Source organism: Eleutherodactylus coqui, chromosome 4 (assembly GCF_035609145.1).
Source record: "Eleutherodactylus coqui strain aEleCoq1 chromosome 4, aEleCoq1.hap1, whole genome shotgun sequence".
Lineage (NCBI taxonomy): Eukaryota > Metazoa > Chordata > Amphibia > Anura > Eleutherodactylidae > Eleutherodactylus > Eleutherodactylus coqui.
This window is the reverse complement of record NC_089840.1, coordinates 138,898,343-138,913,568: the sequence shown is the minus strand read 5'-3', so window position 1 is coordinate 138,913,568 and position 15,226 is coordinate 138,898,343. Positions and strand designations below refer to the sequence as shown.

The 15,226-nt window shown below is 44.3% G+C and overlaps 1 protein-coding gene across 1 annotated transcript in view; it reads right to left on the bottom strand.

Moving 5' to 3' along the window:
- Nucleotides 1-1,342, bottom strand: part of MAPKAPK2 (MAPK activated protein kinase 2) — a 49,350-nt gene extending 48,008 nt beyond the window's left edge. The window contains exon 1 of the mRNA XM_066600202.1: nt 944-1,342. Coding sequence (XP_066456299.1) covers nt 944-1,138 — 195 coding nt within the window. The 5' untranslated portion in view covers nt 1,139-1,342. The remainder of the gene's footprint in view (nt 1-943) is intronic.
- Between the last annotated feature and the right edge of the window lie 13,884 nt (nt 1,343-15,226).

Sequence of the window (15,226 nt, the reverse complement as noted above, 5' to 3'; positions counted from 1 at the left end):
TAATGCTGATACTGCTGTGGTGGTGGGGGGATGTCTGCCATCACTGACAGCCGGCACCCACCTTATATTAAGCAGGATCGGCTCGCGATCTAGGTCCATTGAGCCCCGCACACTCAGGATGTTAACATACGTTTAGGTGTTATGGGGTTAATGGAGTCAGCCGCCTCGCGCTATTGCAACTCTGTGCAACTACTTCCTTTTCCCCAACGTCCACTTTGTATAATAGGGGAAACAAGTGCTATAATGGTCTGCCCCCCCCCCCCAGGCATCAAGACTATTAACCCCGTCCAGGAGTGTGGCGCTCTGGTTACCCCCATAGATACGATCGGGATCCCCCCAACCGTTACAATCACCAAGAGGTTCAAGGCCCATCACCGCTTCTCTGGGGCGCAGCGCCCACCCCTGGACGCCCCGTGACCCAGGCCGTACGGACACGGCGACTTCCACATGCAGTTTCCGTGCGGAGTTAATGGGTTAATTATCACGTGATTTCTGACAACCACAGACCCCGCAGCGGCCGGTTGTCAGTGACTGTGGCCAGTCATCACCGCTACTTCCCACGGAGTGAAGAACAAGCCGCACCGCACTCGTATGTAGACGCCATCTAATACGCTTAGTACTAGAACACGCCGAGGACACGCACCGCCAGCCTCTTAGTAACACGCCAATCCCGTGTGAAGTCACAGACTTACAAATGTGATACGTCCCATGTTCTCGGATGGATAAAGCACGCTGCCCGCCGCTACAGGGGCCCGCTACCTCCGGCACCACCACCCAGCACTACCGGGCCCCCGTACCACCACCACCGCTTGCTGCCCGGCCCCCTGGTGATGCGGATCCGCAGCCCAATGTGTACAGGGCTCCACCACCGCACCTCCTGTCTGCCGTGAAGCCGGGTCTCTCCCGCACACCGCGGCTACTGACCTCCCCGGCCGCCACTTACCTTCAGGGCGAACTTGTCCCCGGTCTTCTTGCTGAAGATCTCCAGCACCTTGCCGTTGATGCCGAGCCCCAGCACCTGGTTGGTGACCTTGTAGTCGTCGGTGATGGCGTTCTTCTTGATGGGCAGCGCGGACTTGTACTGCGGGGCCGGCGGCTGTGGCTGCGGCGGGTTCAGGAAGGGGTGTGCGGGGTTCATCCTCCCGGCCCTGCGCTCTACGGACTGTGTGCGGGGACTGCGGCGGGGGGCGCTAGCGGGCTCAGTACATGGAGAGCGGGCCCTGGGCCTTCACACGACGGGCCGCAGTCCGTCCTTCTCGGCAGACTCCCGGCACCGCCGCACCGACTCCTCCGCAGGACCGTCCGCCGGATCACTTCCACCCTGACGTCAGAGCCTCGCGTTCGACTTCGGCCGCCGCTCTTAAAAGGGCAACTCCTACTCCTAAAGCGGCAACAGGTTGGGCCAAAACAGCCGTGACAGTGCAGCAGCCGTAAAACACGTAGGAGAAGGGGTTGCCCATAGCAACCGGTTGGATTTCCTCTCTCATTTTCAACAGATTTTTTTGGAATATGAAAGCTTAAAGGAAATCTGCCATCAGCTATGAGCAGCATACAAATGCTTCTAAAGGGAGTCTAGCACAGTTCATGGTGCTTAGTCCAACTTCACACGAGCGTATGCGTGTTTGCAGGCGCCGGAGTGCTGAGTACGTGCAGAATGAGCAATGCTTTTTTGCGCGCACATCGGTGTATTTTATTGTTCTATTTCCAAGACAATTAGGCCGTGTAAATCCCACAGATTATCACTCAAAATCCGTTATAACGATGAAAGTGAGCGATGATCTTGCTTTTAAAGACAGACGTTTTTAACCTAACGAAAATCGTTGGAAAATGACGGTCTTTTCAGTCGTTGTATTATCGTTGTGTAGTGTTTGCATTGAAAACTCCCCTAAAATCACTGAACGAGGTCATTTTAACCAAACAAAAAGTAAATGGCCGAACAATGGATTTTAAGGGGACTGAAAGACGACCGATGAGCGAATCTTTAACGAAAACAGCACGACGGGTGCAGGATAGACACAACGATTATTGCTTAAACCATGGCTTTTGAGCGAATTTCGAGCGATAATCGTTGTGTCCAAATCAGCCTTAAGGCAATGCATTTGATTGCCTGCGAGCTACCGTGTATCACACGGGCGGACAGAGCTCGCGGTATACGCAATTCCTATACGGTCGTGTGAGCCCGGCCGTGCGTAGTGTTTCACACATCTCCTTGTGTATTGTGCGCACCCTATTGACTTCTATGGGGACCTTGATATGCAGAAAGATAAAGCATTTTCTATTTTTTTTTTTGCGCTGGAAAATATGGAAATGTGAATTAATCTATTGAAATCAATGGGTTCTATTCTCTGTGTATTGCACACGCAAATTTTACACGCACGAATACCCCCGTGTGCAGGCGGCCTTAGACCGGTGACAGACAAGCATATTCCAGCCACATTAAGGCCAGCCGCACACGACCGGGTCGGATTCCGCATGTGGGAACCCACAACGGAGTGCACCCCTGTGCCCGGACGGCATCCGCGTGTACCTCTTATATCTTCCTCTTTTCTGTACTGCGGATGGTCCGCACAGCGAGCCGTCAGACATGCGCAGTACAGATTTTGGTTTTAGACCCCTGTTTTTTCTGCGTAATAGCCTAGCAATGACACGGAATCCACAACCTTTCCACAATGCGGGAGGACCGCGGGTCGGACGGCTGCAATTGGGAATGGACAGTGACTGGAGAATTAGTAGCTTAATGGCTGCACGGCGGACTCCTTCTCCTCTCTCACTCCTTAAAGATGGTTCCTGTTATTGGAGACCTCAGGATACCTCTCTTCAGCTTCCATCTCTTCACCACATGAGGGTTGAAGGTACTCCCATGTGGCCGGCACTCTCACTCCTCTCTTAACCGTTGAAGCAGATGGAATAAGAGAAAGACCCAGACATCCCTCACTCACCCATATTTATCATTCAACACCACGTGACTAGACTAGACGTTTTCCCCAACTGATTTCAATAACGTAACTTTCAGAGGGCTGGCTTGTGTCAGACTACGCACCTCCTCATCACATTCGCCCATTAAGTCTGATGGGGCACAACTAGCAGTGGAGCGTGACACAGCCAATGATTCTTCCTCTGAGGAAGAAGTATCTCTAATAACAATAGGAGAGGCTGGAAGTCAACTGTGTGGCTGTCTGAATGGCAAGTACGGTACTCGGGGTCGAGCTCCCATAAAGTAAAATGCAAAGTTTTGATCCCCATACTCACATACAAATTACTTTAGTAAATCCGTAAGGCAGTCTTTTACTGCTAAATTGTTCCGGTGTATCAAGATCCAAGGTGGGTGGTCCGCTTGTACAATGGCCTCATGTGCTTTAAAGGTGCGCATTGGGTGGACAGGCCCTGCAGCTGCGCCGCCTCCTGATTCCTCCAAATGCTCCTCCAGGCACTCCTCTGGTGCAGGGGAGGTCAGTGAGCTCCTGGGCAACAGCGGCAACAGTTGTGGATCCTCCCCCCGGTAGTATTGGGGTCATCGTGGAGGCATTCCCACAGGTACTCCTTATACTGGGCATAGCCTGAGATCCTTGCGCTGGGGAAACATCTTCTCTCTTGAATAACTGAAGACGTACTGAATTGAGAGGTCCAGCGGCTCCTCAACAACATAGGGCTCCACCACCTGGCTGCGGTCCTGATTTTCGTGCCAGAGTTCCTCAGTGAGGGTAGTCCTCCCCCCTACTTTCACTGCAGCCAAGGCGGGGAATTTTTGGCAGGAACTCTGTGGCAGGAACACCCTGTGAAGAAGAAAAACAAGGTGGCTGGTCCATTTTGGAACTCACGTGGGGCTCTATAAAGTCCATCAATTGCACATGGTCCAACAGCATAATGACATCATCTCTCATAGCATAATATCTTCTGGCTACTGCAGCTTGAGAGGAATTTTCTGGATACAGACATGGCGGAAACTTGACTTGGAGATTTGACTTCTCTCCCAACATGTCAGATGAAAAATGTAAAATTCTTGCGGTAACGCAAGCACGTGGATGCAGCACAGAGGCGTTTTATCCTATTCGTGATGCCAAAAGAAGAGGATTCTACAGTGACCAAGACACAAGGCACATGCTGAGGAGCTGGCGGGGGTAGAAATGGCACTTGTCACGGTGGCTCTACCAAATTCCTCCCCAGAGGGACGCGTACAGTCTGAGGCAAGGCACTGCTAGGCCTCTTCCAGGCAATGCTGGGATAGTGGTTACCTGTATATGTGTAGTGGACTGAAAAAGTTGTCACTCTTGACACCACCATTCCTTCACACCGTAGAAATTATACAATACACGGTTAACTTTGGAAACTCAATCACTGGGAACGGACAATGACTGGAAAACTTTACTTCTCGCTTGTAGAATACAACTTTACACGCCAATGCAGGAAAGACAGTTTAGAAAATGGTCAAGGAGGAGGACGCGGGAAGAAACAGGGCCTACAGTTACTCTCTGTATGACTCCGCTCCTGGACACACACACTCCAGGATGCAGGATAACACTGGAGGGGGTCACAACGCTCCGCAGACACTCACTTTAGAATTAGTAGCTTAATGGCTGCACGGCGGAGTCCTTCTCCTTTTTCACTCCTTAAAGATGGTTCCTGTAATTGGAGACCTCAGGATACCTCTCTTCAGCTTCCATCCCTTCACCACATTAGGGTTGAAGGTACCCCCATGTGGCCGGCACTCTCACTCCTCTCTCAACCGTTGAAGCAGATGGAACAAGATTGAAAGACCCAGACATCCCTCACTCACCCATATTTATCATTCAACATCACATGACAAGACAAACTTGTTACATTTTCCAGTCATATCCCAGCCACTTTCAGAATGTAACCTCTTACATGTTACGGCTGTGCAATACACATAACTAGAGACAAGACAGTTTGCACAGTGCATCCACACTGAAGACATGACATGTTTGACAATTATGGAGGGGCCAGATATATAGACTTCGGGCCACTACAACTATCTTTTTTTTTCTTTTCTGTGCTGCATATGGTCTGGACAACGCGCCGTCAGACACACTCAGTACAGATTTTTTTTTGTCAATGTCAATTGCCGAAAGTCCGCGGGTCGAAGGGCTTCCATTGACTTCAATAGAAGCGATCCACGCGGAATCCGCTTAAAAATAGAGCATGCTGTGATTTTTCCTCTGCAAGCAGACAATCGCAATTGATTTTCGTTTGTGCAGGAAAAAGCACTTTTCCATAGCATGCTATGGAAGGTATTTGCTGCGCAACCCGGAGCCGGACACGCGGTCAGGATTCTGCAATGCAAATCCAGTCGTGTGCAGCTGGCCTTTCTGTGTGGGGCTTATAGGGAGCAGAAGAGGGGCACATGGCAATATTACTGTCTGAATAGGGAAATTATGTAGACGTTTGGAAAACAAAGGCAGGTAGCTGGAAAATTGAGGAGTCAAAGATGTCTGTGTGTCAGATTCTGCAAAGACAAATTGTGGTCAGAAGAAGTCATCATGGCAGTATGGGCCAGATGGAGAAGTAAAGGGAAAGTAAACGACCCCAATCAGAGAGGACATCACCTGTGATCACTGGAGGTCACTGTACTATAATTATTTATACAGTCTGAAGAGCGCCTGTGTAGAACTAGTATATACCTCTATGTGGTCACTTTATTAGGGTAATATTGGTCTTTGTATAATTTTTTTTCAGTAGTACTATGATGCTATTATGTGGTATGATCTGGGGGTATAATTTGGCCATTATATAGTGTTGTTATTGGTAATGCTGGTGTTGGTATAGTGCGTTTTGTTCAGTGAATTTTTAATTTTTTTAATCAATATTTATTTATTCTCACTAGGGGGGGTCACAAATGCACTTGATCCTTTTCATAATGCTTTGGTATACTCGGGGGGGGGGTGAGTTTTTTGATGTTATGTTCACCTTATTGGCCTAATTCACTAGAAACTGCCCTGCAATCACATACTGTATATAGATTACCAATACAAAGACTGAGCACCAGAGCACATGAAGATTTACTTTTACCTCTGTCTTCCTTTCTTGACAGTCAATAAACGTTACAATGCTGGCAACAGGGATCAAAAAGGAGAGCACCCAAAAAGTGTGTGTAGACACCTAGGGGGTGAGTGGGTCAGGGGATGGCATTGTCTCTCCATAAGGAGAGCACCCATAAGGGGTGTAAGAAGACACCTAAGAGGTGAGTGAGGAGACTTATATGGCCATGCACGCTCCTCTGGGTAATTTATGCAAATAAGGAGGATGGAACAATACCAATAGGTGGCGCTGCAGAGGTACTGTTCCATCTTTCTTATTTGCAATGCTGGTAACACGGGCACAGCTAGGAGGGCTACTCACCTCTGGGAACCATAGGGGGGGGGGAGGGCGTAACATGTCACTTTGACTAAAAACAAGGTATTTAAACATAGGGTTAGGGCAGCAAATTGAACCCTCTTCTGGGTGAAAGAAAACCTAGCTAAAATAGCTCTGCAGGTGAAATGTACTCAAATTCCCACACAGGGTCACCCTTCCTAGGTTGGGTACCCTATAACCAAAGGACTATCATAGATTTAAGTGTAAGGGTCTTTCTAGCGCTTTTGATCAAGGACCACTTAGATCTGTAGGAAATATGTGCCTAGCATTAGCTTCATATCTGTATTGATGGCTCCGTTCAAAGCCACTAGCACAGATGTGGCATAAAATCCTGAATGAAATAGTGCAGCATGCTGTACTATTTTGGATGAAAACATTTCTCCCCAAATGGACCACATTATAGTCAATGGGGTCCATTCAGCATTGCCAGGGTCAGTTACATGTCAGATCGGACACTTCGGGTTTTTCTGTTGTTTGGCTCCAACGTCAGCGTCGAGCAACGGAAACCACTGACCGCTATGTGAACCGAGTCTAAATCACATTAAAACTCAACTCTGGGGTAAGAATTTTGCTATTTATCATGTTTACTAACTAATTTTTTAAATTTGAATGAATTTTGGTAGTCTTGTACATATTATATATGGTAATAAACCACCTATATACTCCAGATTGTTCAAGGTTGTTGACCTGCAGTGATGTGGCCCTTGGATATACGACTGGAAAAGCCAATTCAAGAGTCAGTGCCGCGGAGCATTTCTGTATTTTTTAACAGATATGTATTACAGCTTCCATTTGATACCGAGGGAACTTGTAGAACCAAATGAATAAACCTGACGAACTGTAGGAAGAAGTATTAAAACATTATGTTCCTGTTGAATGCAACCAGGTTCATTTTAGTCATCAAATTCTACCTGGCATCTGTTACCACCTAGTACCTGAGAAAGAGGAACATGACTATTTTAATAGGGAAGTGTAGAAGTGTCTACCTGGAATTTCTAGTAAAACTTTTCTCCCTGTTGGACAAAGAATCAGACAGCTTAAAATGCACATTTTAAATTCTCTGTGCTCAAGTACATAAAGTACAGTTCATGGCCATCTTTAGGTACGTATAGAATAGTCTACAGTTTGGGGCAGTTATACAGTATTAGAAAAATAATGCTGCTTTTCTCCACCATCAAAGCTATGCCTGTCCATGGGTTGTGTCTCCTACTGGAGCTCTTTTGGAAGTTCCTGCAGTGTGGACATGCCATTAATCATTCACGTGACCACTGCAGGCAATCACTGGCCTCAGCAGTCATATGCCATTTATGTACACATGACCACTGAAGTCATTGGTTGACTGGAGTCATTACATGAATGATGAAAGGCATATGACCGCTACAGATGATTCTGAGAAAGAAGTGGCAGGCACCAGGGTAGCTGCGCTAAAGCAGTTGGGCTTTTAACAGAGTACTACTTAGTTTTTTAAGTCCATACCTACCTTTTAGCAACTTTTTAAAAAGTTCCGTAAAAGCCCTTTAAAACATTTACTTTGCATACAGGAGGTAATTGTTGTTCAACCTATAGCTCTTTCCTCCAACTCCGTACTGTGACTCCAAATCATGCCACCTTTGGTGGGCTAAATGGGTATCTTATATCTATGGTGTGAGCATGGATGAGCTACCACCAGATAGCTATGGCCCTAGAGGAAACGATATGATCACAAGGGGTTGAAATGCGAGAAGCAGTCTGTGGGTCGCCATAGATGTTGACGACAGTGGACAAGGAGTTGCGAAACATTCCATGACGTGTGTATTTGTGCACGTGTAGTACACCTTATTGTGAATCACCGCTGGCCGGAAAGACAGTTACATAAAATACCTCTAATCTACCACTCTAGAACTAATTACAGCATAAGGTCAAATTTCAACTTGAATGAATGATGTAATATAATCATGTAGTTCATACGAGTCTGGGAGATAAAGCACATTGATCACATAAGCATCTGACTGCTATATAACCAATCAAGTAATATTAAATATCAGCAAAGTGTATAGATAGAACAATCATCTGAGTGTGCCCAACAATTTTCCTTTATGCAACATCAGTCTGAGGCATTTGTATAAAAATGTCACATAAAGTGTAATTTTCTGAGAAAAAGTCGTAACCATGTGTCCGAGTCATAAGAAAGCCTTGCCATGTATGAAGAATAAACCTCGCATGAGACCATACTGTAACAGGTATTTGCTGTCATACATTCCCAGCTCTTGTACTGTCTATATAAAAATGTTTCATGCACGTATCACCCAATAGCAGACATGTCTTAAGACGTTGGAATTGGAACTTCATAAAACTGTCACTGGCACAAGTATAAACTTCATAATAAATCATCTTTTCTCAAGAAGAATTTTTATTGAAAACATTTTTTGATACATACAGAAATAAGACATCTATAAAATACATTACAAAAAGCATTGTATGAGATAACTGTGGTGTGCCATAATATTCTCACAGCAGATAGAACATGCTGCGATTTCTTTCACGCTGCGGAATTCCCGCAGTGGAATTCTGCAGCGTGAACATTGAGCTATTAGGTTCAATAGAACCTAATAGCTGCGGGACAACGCCGCGGAATTCCGCTATGTAAAATGCGGCAGAAATGCGGCCGTGGTTATAAGCCCTAATTGTTACAGAAGTTCCAACAGGAACATTGATGTATTAACATGAAAACCTTAAATCAAAAAAGATGGAAGAACGATGAAATTAGGCCGGGTTCACACGAATTTTGTCGTCCGTGACAAAACTCAGACATTGAAAGGCATGCAATTTAGATTTTTTTCAACACTCTTGTGGATACAAATTGCATATTCTGGAAGCAGAAGAAAAGTTGCAGCATGCTCTATTTTGCTGCAGACTCTGTGCGGACTGCCTCCATTGAAGTCAACATTGCGTATGGGCTGCAGGTACCCGCGTCATCGCTAAGCAACAGTGCGGGGAAACACAAACAAAGAAAAAAAACCTGTATTGTACATGACCACCTGAGAGCCATCGTGGTCATCCACAATACAGTTTAAGCAGGTACACAGGATCACCTGCCGAGCTCACAGCAATAATTCGCTGTGGGCCACCCACATATGGAATCTGACCGAAATCGTGTGAGTCCGGCCTTAGAGAGGGAAACACCGGCCCAAGGGCTGCACATTAAAGGGGATCTGACACAAATAATTTTTTTATGCTTTAACAGCCATTGTTCCCTGGTCTTCCTAATGGACACAGGGAACCCACGATTTTTGGCTGTTAAAGCATAAAAACATAATACTTAGCTTCTGTTCTGTTGTTGTTGTCATCAGGGGGGTCATCTCCCAGCAGGCAGTCTTCTTCCTCCAACCAGCCAACAACGGGCCGCCCCCCTCCGGGATTGCGCGCATGCACAGTGGAGAGAGGCCCTCTGACAGGAGTCAGGACGGTCGGGCCGCCCACAGCAAGTACTGCTTGTGACGTGCTTGCTGTGGGTGGCCCGTCCGTTCACCTCAGAAGTGGCTGACGGACGGAGCAGAGCAGGAAGAGATTATTTTGACCGCTCCTGCTCTGCTTCTAGAAGCCACAGAAGAAGATACCAGATGGAGGGGACATGCCTGGCAATCGGTCATCGCCAAGCAAGGTGAGTAAATTTTTTTTTTTCATGTCAGAACTTCTTTAAGTAAAATTTGTGCAAATTATTTCGATGAAGGACATAAATCCTTTCAAAAGCACTATGTTCCGAGATCATAGAGATCAGAGTAATAATAATAGAAGGAGACATGGGAGACTTCCAACTTTTAGTTATTAGACGTTTAGTGGAGAGGAGGATATGGCAGATCAGCCTGCCATAGGAGACCGAGGCTGAAGCAATAAAACAAGTGTTTTGCTAGGATCGTTAGTAATAGCCACACTGGTGATTTTTCTTATGAGGTGAAAAAGCCTCTCTCTAGAAATTTGACAAAACTGGGCAATTCCAGAAGATGTGGAGAAGGGAACTTATTTTGTCCACAACCTCTCCAACACAAGTTATTAGAGGCAAAGAAACATCTGGCAAGTCTGTCTGGGGTAAAGTACCATTTGGAGTATTTTTTTTAATGAACCTTTATAAGAGAGGAGCTTAGAGAAGATCTATTGGTCCCAGAGGTGTAGCTAGAAGCTTCTGGGCTCCAATGCAAAATCTGTAACAGGGCCCCCAACTATGTTTTATTCATAGTAGTGGGCTCCCTGTATGGAGGAGAGAGGCCTAATGGGCCCTCTAAGACTCCTGGGCCTGGTGCAACTGCATCCTCTGCATCCCCTATGGTTACGCCCTTGATTGGCGGAATCGAGCACTGAGAACCATTGATGGAAGGAGTAATCATTAGCCAGATTTCTCTCCAAGTTTACAAAATGTGTTTTCTTAGATTCTCCAATATCTCCCAATAACATGTTATAGATCAGAAGAACACTCGAATGGTTCTTTGTTGTGCTAGTAAATAATGCGGAATACAATTTGAGATGAATTGCTATTTCATAAACATGTAGAGATTTGAGAAAAGAGTAGATTTGGGCATATCCGAAAGAGTCTCCAATAGGGACTATATATTCTGCCATTAACCCTTTTGTGACCGCTGATACGCCTTTTGACAGCCTGTATCAGCAGCTGATGTATGAAGAGAGATTGCGGGGTGATCTCTCTTCATACACCGTGAGCACCGGCTGTTTCTTACAGCAGACACCCAGCGACAACAGCCCCGATAAGCCGTGCGGGTCATCGGGGCTAGTAACATTTTAAATGCCGCTGTCCATTCTGATGAGATCACAGGGAACCGCGCAGGTGTCATGGCAGCTGGGGGTCTTCTGAAAGACCGTCAGGTGGATTGATAGGCTGCCTGTCAGATTGCAATATGATGTAATGCTGCATCATACTGCAGGAGCCATCAAAGCATCGCTAGTTGTTGTCTCCTCTAGGGACTAAAAAAAAAGTAAAACTAACAACAATAAAGTTTTACTAATTACTAAAAAAAAAAGTAATAAAAGTTAAAAAAGAAAACATTTTGCCTTATTTATAATAAAATAATCAAAATCATAAAACAAAAATACATATTTGGTATCGCTGCATCTGTAAAAGTCCTATCTATCAAAGTAACATATTATGTACCTCGCACGGTGAACGTCGTCAGAAAAAAATAATAAACAACGACAACCCTGTCTCCAAGAAAAAATGCAATAAAAAGCGATCAAAAAGTCGTATGTATTCCAAAATGATACCAACACAAACTACAAGATGTCCTGCAAAAAATGAGACCTCGGACAACTATGTAGATGGAAAAGTTAAAAAAGTTAGCAGAAAATAATTTAAAAAAAATTTATGTCTTTGAAAAATAAAAATAGTACAGCAAAAAATAAACTATATAAGTTCGGTATCGTAGTAATCGTACTGACCCATAGAATAAAGTTATCATGTCATTTTTGTTGCAGTTTGCGCATTTTAGAAACAAGACGCACTTAAAGATGACGGAATGTTGTTTTTTTTTTTCATTTTACTCCACTTCGAATTTTTTAAAAGTTTTTTAGTACATTATATGGTACCATTGAAAAATACAACTCGTCCCGCAAAAAACAAGCCCTCATACAGCTACATTGATAAATGAGGGAGTTGCGATTTTTTAAAAGGAGGGAGGAAAAAACAAAAATAGAAAAATGAAAAGCTTGGTCACTAAGGGGTTAAGGTAGAGAATGAGTTAACCTTACACTAAATCATGAAATCTGATAAAGGAGAGATTCCTCTCCTCAACCAACCTCCAGAGCGTAGATCAGAAATAAAGTGTTCTAGAACCTCCACTGGAAGCTTAACTAAAGGCCCATTTAGACATGACGAATGTCAGGCAAACGATGCCCAACACTCGTCCCCGCACATGCTAGCTCCTGTGCTACGGGAGATTCCTCTCCTCGCTCTCCCCCGTCCCTCTCCATTGACATAACACAGCGGTCATTCAATACTGACCGGCCTCTATTGACACTGAGCGATAAGCGATCAGCTCATCATCCAGCATTTTTGCTGCATAAACAATGGCCGAAGAGCTGATCACTGATCGCTCGGTGTAAATAACTGCCGTTCAGTACTGAACAGCTGCTATGTTAAGGCAATGGAGAGGGACAGAGGAGCGCGAGGAGAGAAATCTCCTCCAGCCGCTCCGCTGTGAGCCAGTGATACTAGCTCCCGTGCCACAGCACGGGAGCTAGCTTGTGCGGGGACGAATGTCGGGCGCTGTTTGCCCAACATTCGTCCGGTCTAAATGAGCCTTAACACCTTTCTAATAAAAAGTGATCCCTTTTGGAGACAGAAGTTATAGGAGTGAATGGAGGTCAATATGGGGTAGGGGTGGGGAAGATTTTGTGAAGTAGTGAGGAGATTTAAATTTGTATTCTCCTTGGCTAAGGCATGTGCTAGTAGTGATGATTTCAATGATTTCCTCTCATTTATGTAATATTCAATGGAAGGCCAGCTGGAGTTAGGAGAATTCAAGGCCCAATATTTTAATTGGTTAACCGTCACCAAATTATAGTAAGACCAAAGGTTTGGTATACCTCAACCACTTTATTTGTGATGAAGATAGGTGATAGATGCAGTTACTCTAGGTTTCCTAACATTCCAGATAAATTGTAAAAGCTGCCTTTGAAATTTAGCTATGATAGAATGAGGAACAGGAAAGGCTATTGTACGAAAATAGTGCAAATTTTTGGCAGAATTAGCATTTTGTAAAGAACTAGGCGACGCGACTAGGAAAGTTCATGTTTTGAAAGGAGATCTATTTCCTTTTGAAGGCAGGACAGGAGGGGCAAAAATTGGTTGTGATGAGAGGTGATAGAGGAAAACAGAGTTTGATTCCCAGGTATGGAATACTATTCTGCTGCCAATGAAAGGGGAATTCTCACTGAATAGATTCTCTTAAAGTAAGGGATGTTTATACCAGGGATTTGGGATTTATTTGCATTAAGATTATAATAAGAGGCCCGTCTACACCTGAGACAGGGCATCTTATACTGCTTTTAGAGAGGATAGTGGATTTGAAAGTGTCAGAATCACATTGTCTGTGAATAAACCTTTTTTTATGCTGTCTGATGCCTGCTGATATATGCTTAATGTTAAGGTTTGTCCTAATTATTTCTGCAAGAGGCTCCATCACCAATGCAAACAGCAATGGAGGCAAGGAACACCCTTGTCGGGTTCCATTAGTGATCAGGAATGATTGGGAGAGAACTCCATCAACAAGAACCTTTGCAGAAGGGGCAGTGCATAGGGCTTGGACTGCTTTGAAAATGTTGCCATGAAGACAAAATTTATGAAGTGTTGCAAAAGCAAAATCCCAATGAAGTCTGTTGAATGCCTTCTCTGCATCTAGGACAAAGAGCAGAGAAGGCATTTGAGAGCTTCCCGCCTCCGTTAAAAGATTTATCATTCTTCTAGTGGCGTCTGAGGCCGTCCTCCCTTGATGATTGTGAATGATGGCCAGAAGAATTGAAAGGAGTCTTTGTGCCAATAATTTGGAGTGTATTTTTGTGACACAGAAAACAAGGAAATCGTTCCAAAGTTAGTTGGGGAGTCCAGAGATTTTTCAGGTTTTGGAATAGTTGCAATAGTGACCTTTAGTGTTTCTTCAGGTAAGTGGCTGCAGGAAATTGCTCTGTTAAATATCTTAGCCTAGTGGGGAGAAAGAATAATATTAAATAGCCTATAATATTCATTGGAAAATCCACCTGGGCCTGGCGATTTATGACATGTAAGGGATTTAACTATCCCTGTAATTTCAGCAGGGGTGATAGGAGCATTGAGGCTTTTAGGATGTGAAGAAGTTGTAGTTGGTAAATTGACTTTTGGGAGAAAGTTAATAATTTAAGATATTGTAGGCCGGGGAGTAGATTCCTCTTTTTTTAGGTTAAAGAGTTAGAGTAGTAGGAACTGAACTCATCAGCAATGTGCTGGGGATGGCTGATTTTAGTACCCGATTTGTCCATTTTGATGAGATATAGAATTTTAGCTTTAACTTGTTTTTGTTTAACTGAGGCAGCCATTAGTTTAGTTTTCATGTTTTGTTGAAGGATGAGTAATATGTTGAGCGAAACAGTTTTCAATTTTTTTTCATATTCCTCTAAAAGTACCACTCATAGGTAATTTCTAGATCGATATGTAAAGTATCTGAGGGGGTAGTTTGTAGATGTTCTAGTTTAGAAATTTGTGCGAGAAGGTCACTAAAGTGTGTTTGTTAATATTTTTTATGTTGTGAGCTAAGTTTTATCAAGATCCCCGTGTGAATGCCTTATGAGTTCAGACTGAATATGCATCGGTTTCAGGGGTACATTATGAGAAAAATAGTCTTTTAATTATTTAGTTGTAAGCTTGCTATATTGGGGAATTTTCATAAGAAGAATGTTGTTTCTCCATGGGCTGGCATTTTTTGGGGGATGCGTCTAACGACAGGGTCAATGAGATAGGAGAATGATCTGACCATGTGGTGGTACCAATCTGTGAAGAACTAATAGAGGAGAGTGTCCATTTATCTACCAAATATAGATCCAGATGGGAAAAGGATCTACGGCTGGTCAAGTAGAAGATACGTAAAGTCCCTAGAAGTGGGGCTTAGGCATTTGAATGTATCTTCTTTATTTAACCACAAGGTTAGAGTAGGATAGAGCCTAGTAGTGATGCCAGTAGTTTAGTTTTTTGTCTGGTACAGTGTTAAAGTTGTCACATAAGTTATGTTTTGCCTTTTTGTTGGTAAGAAATCTTTTAAATGGTTTTGTTTAGGTTTCTGATATGTTAGCTAAGGTGATACATGAGTTGTTTATAGTCCCTGTCAAAATGACAAAGCTATCC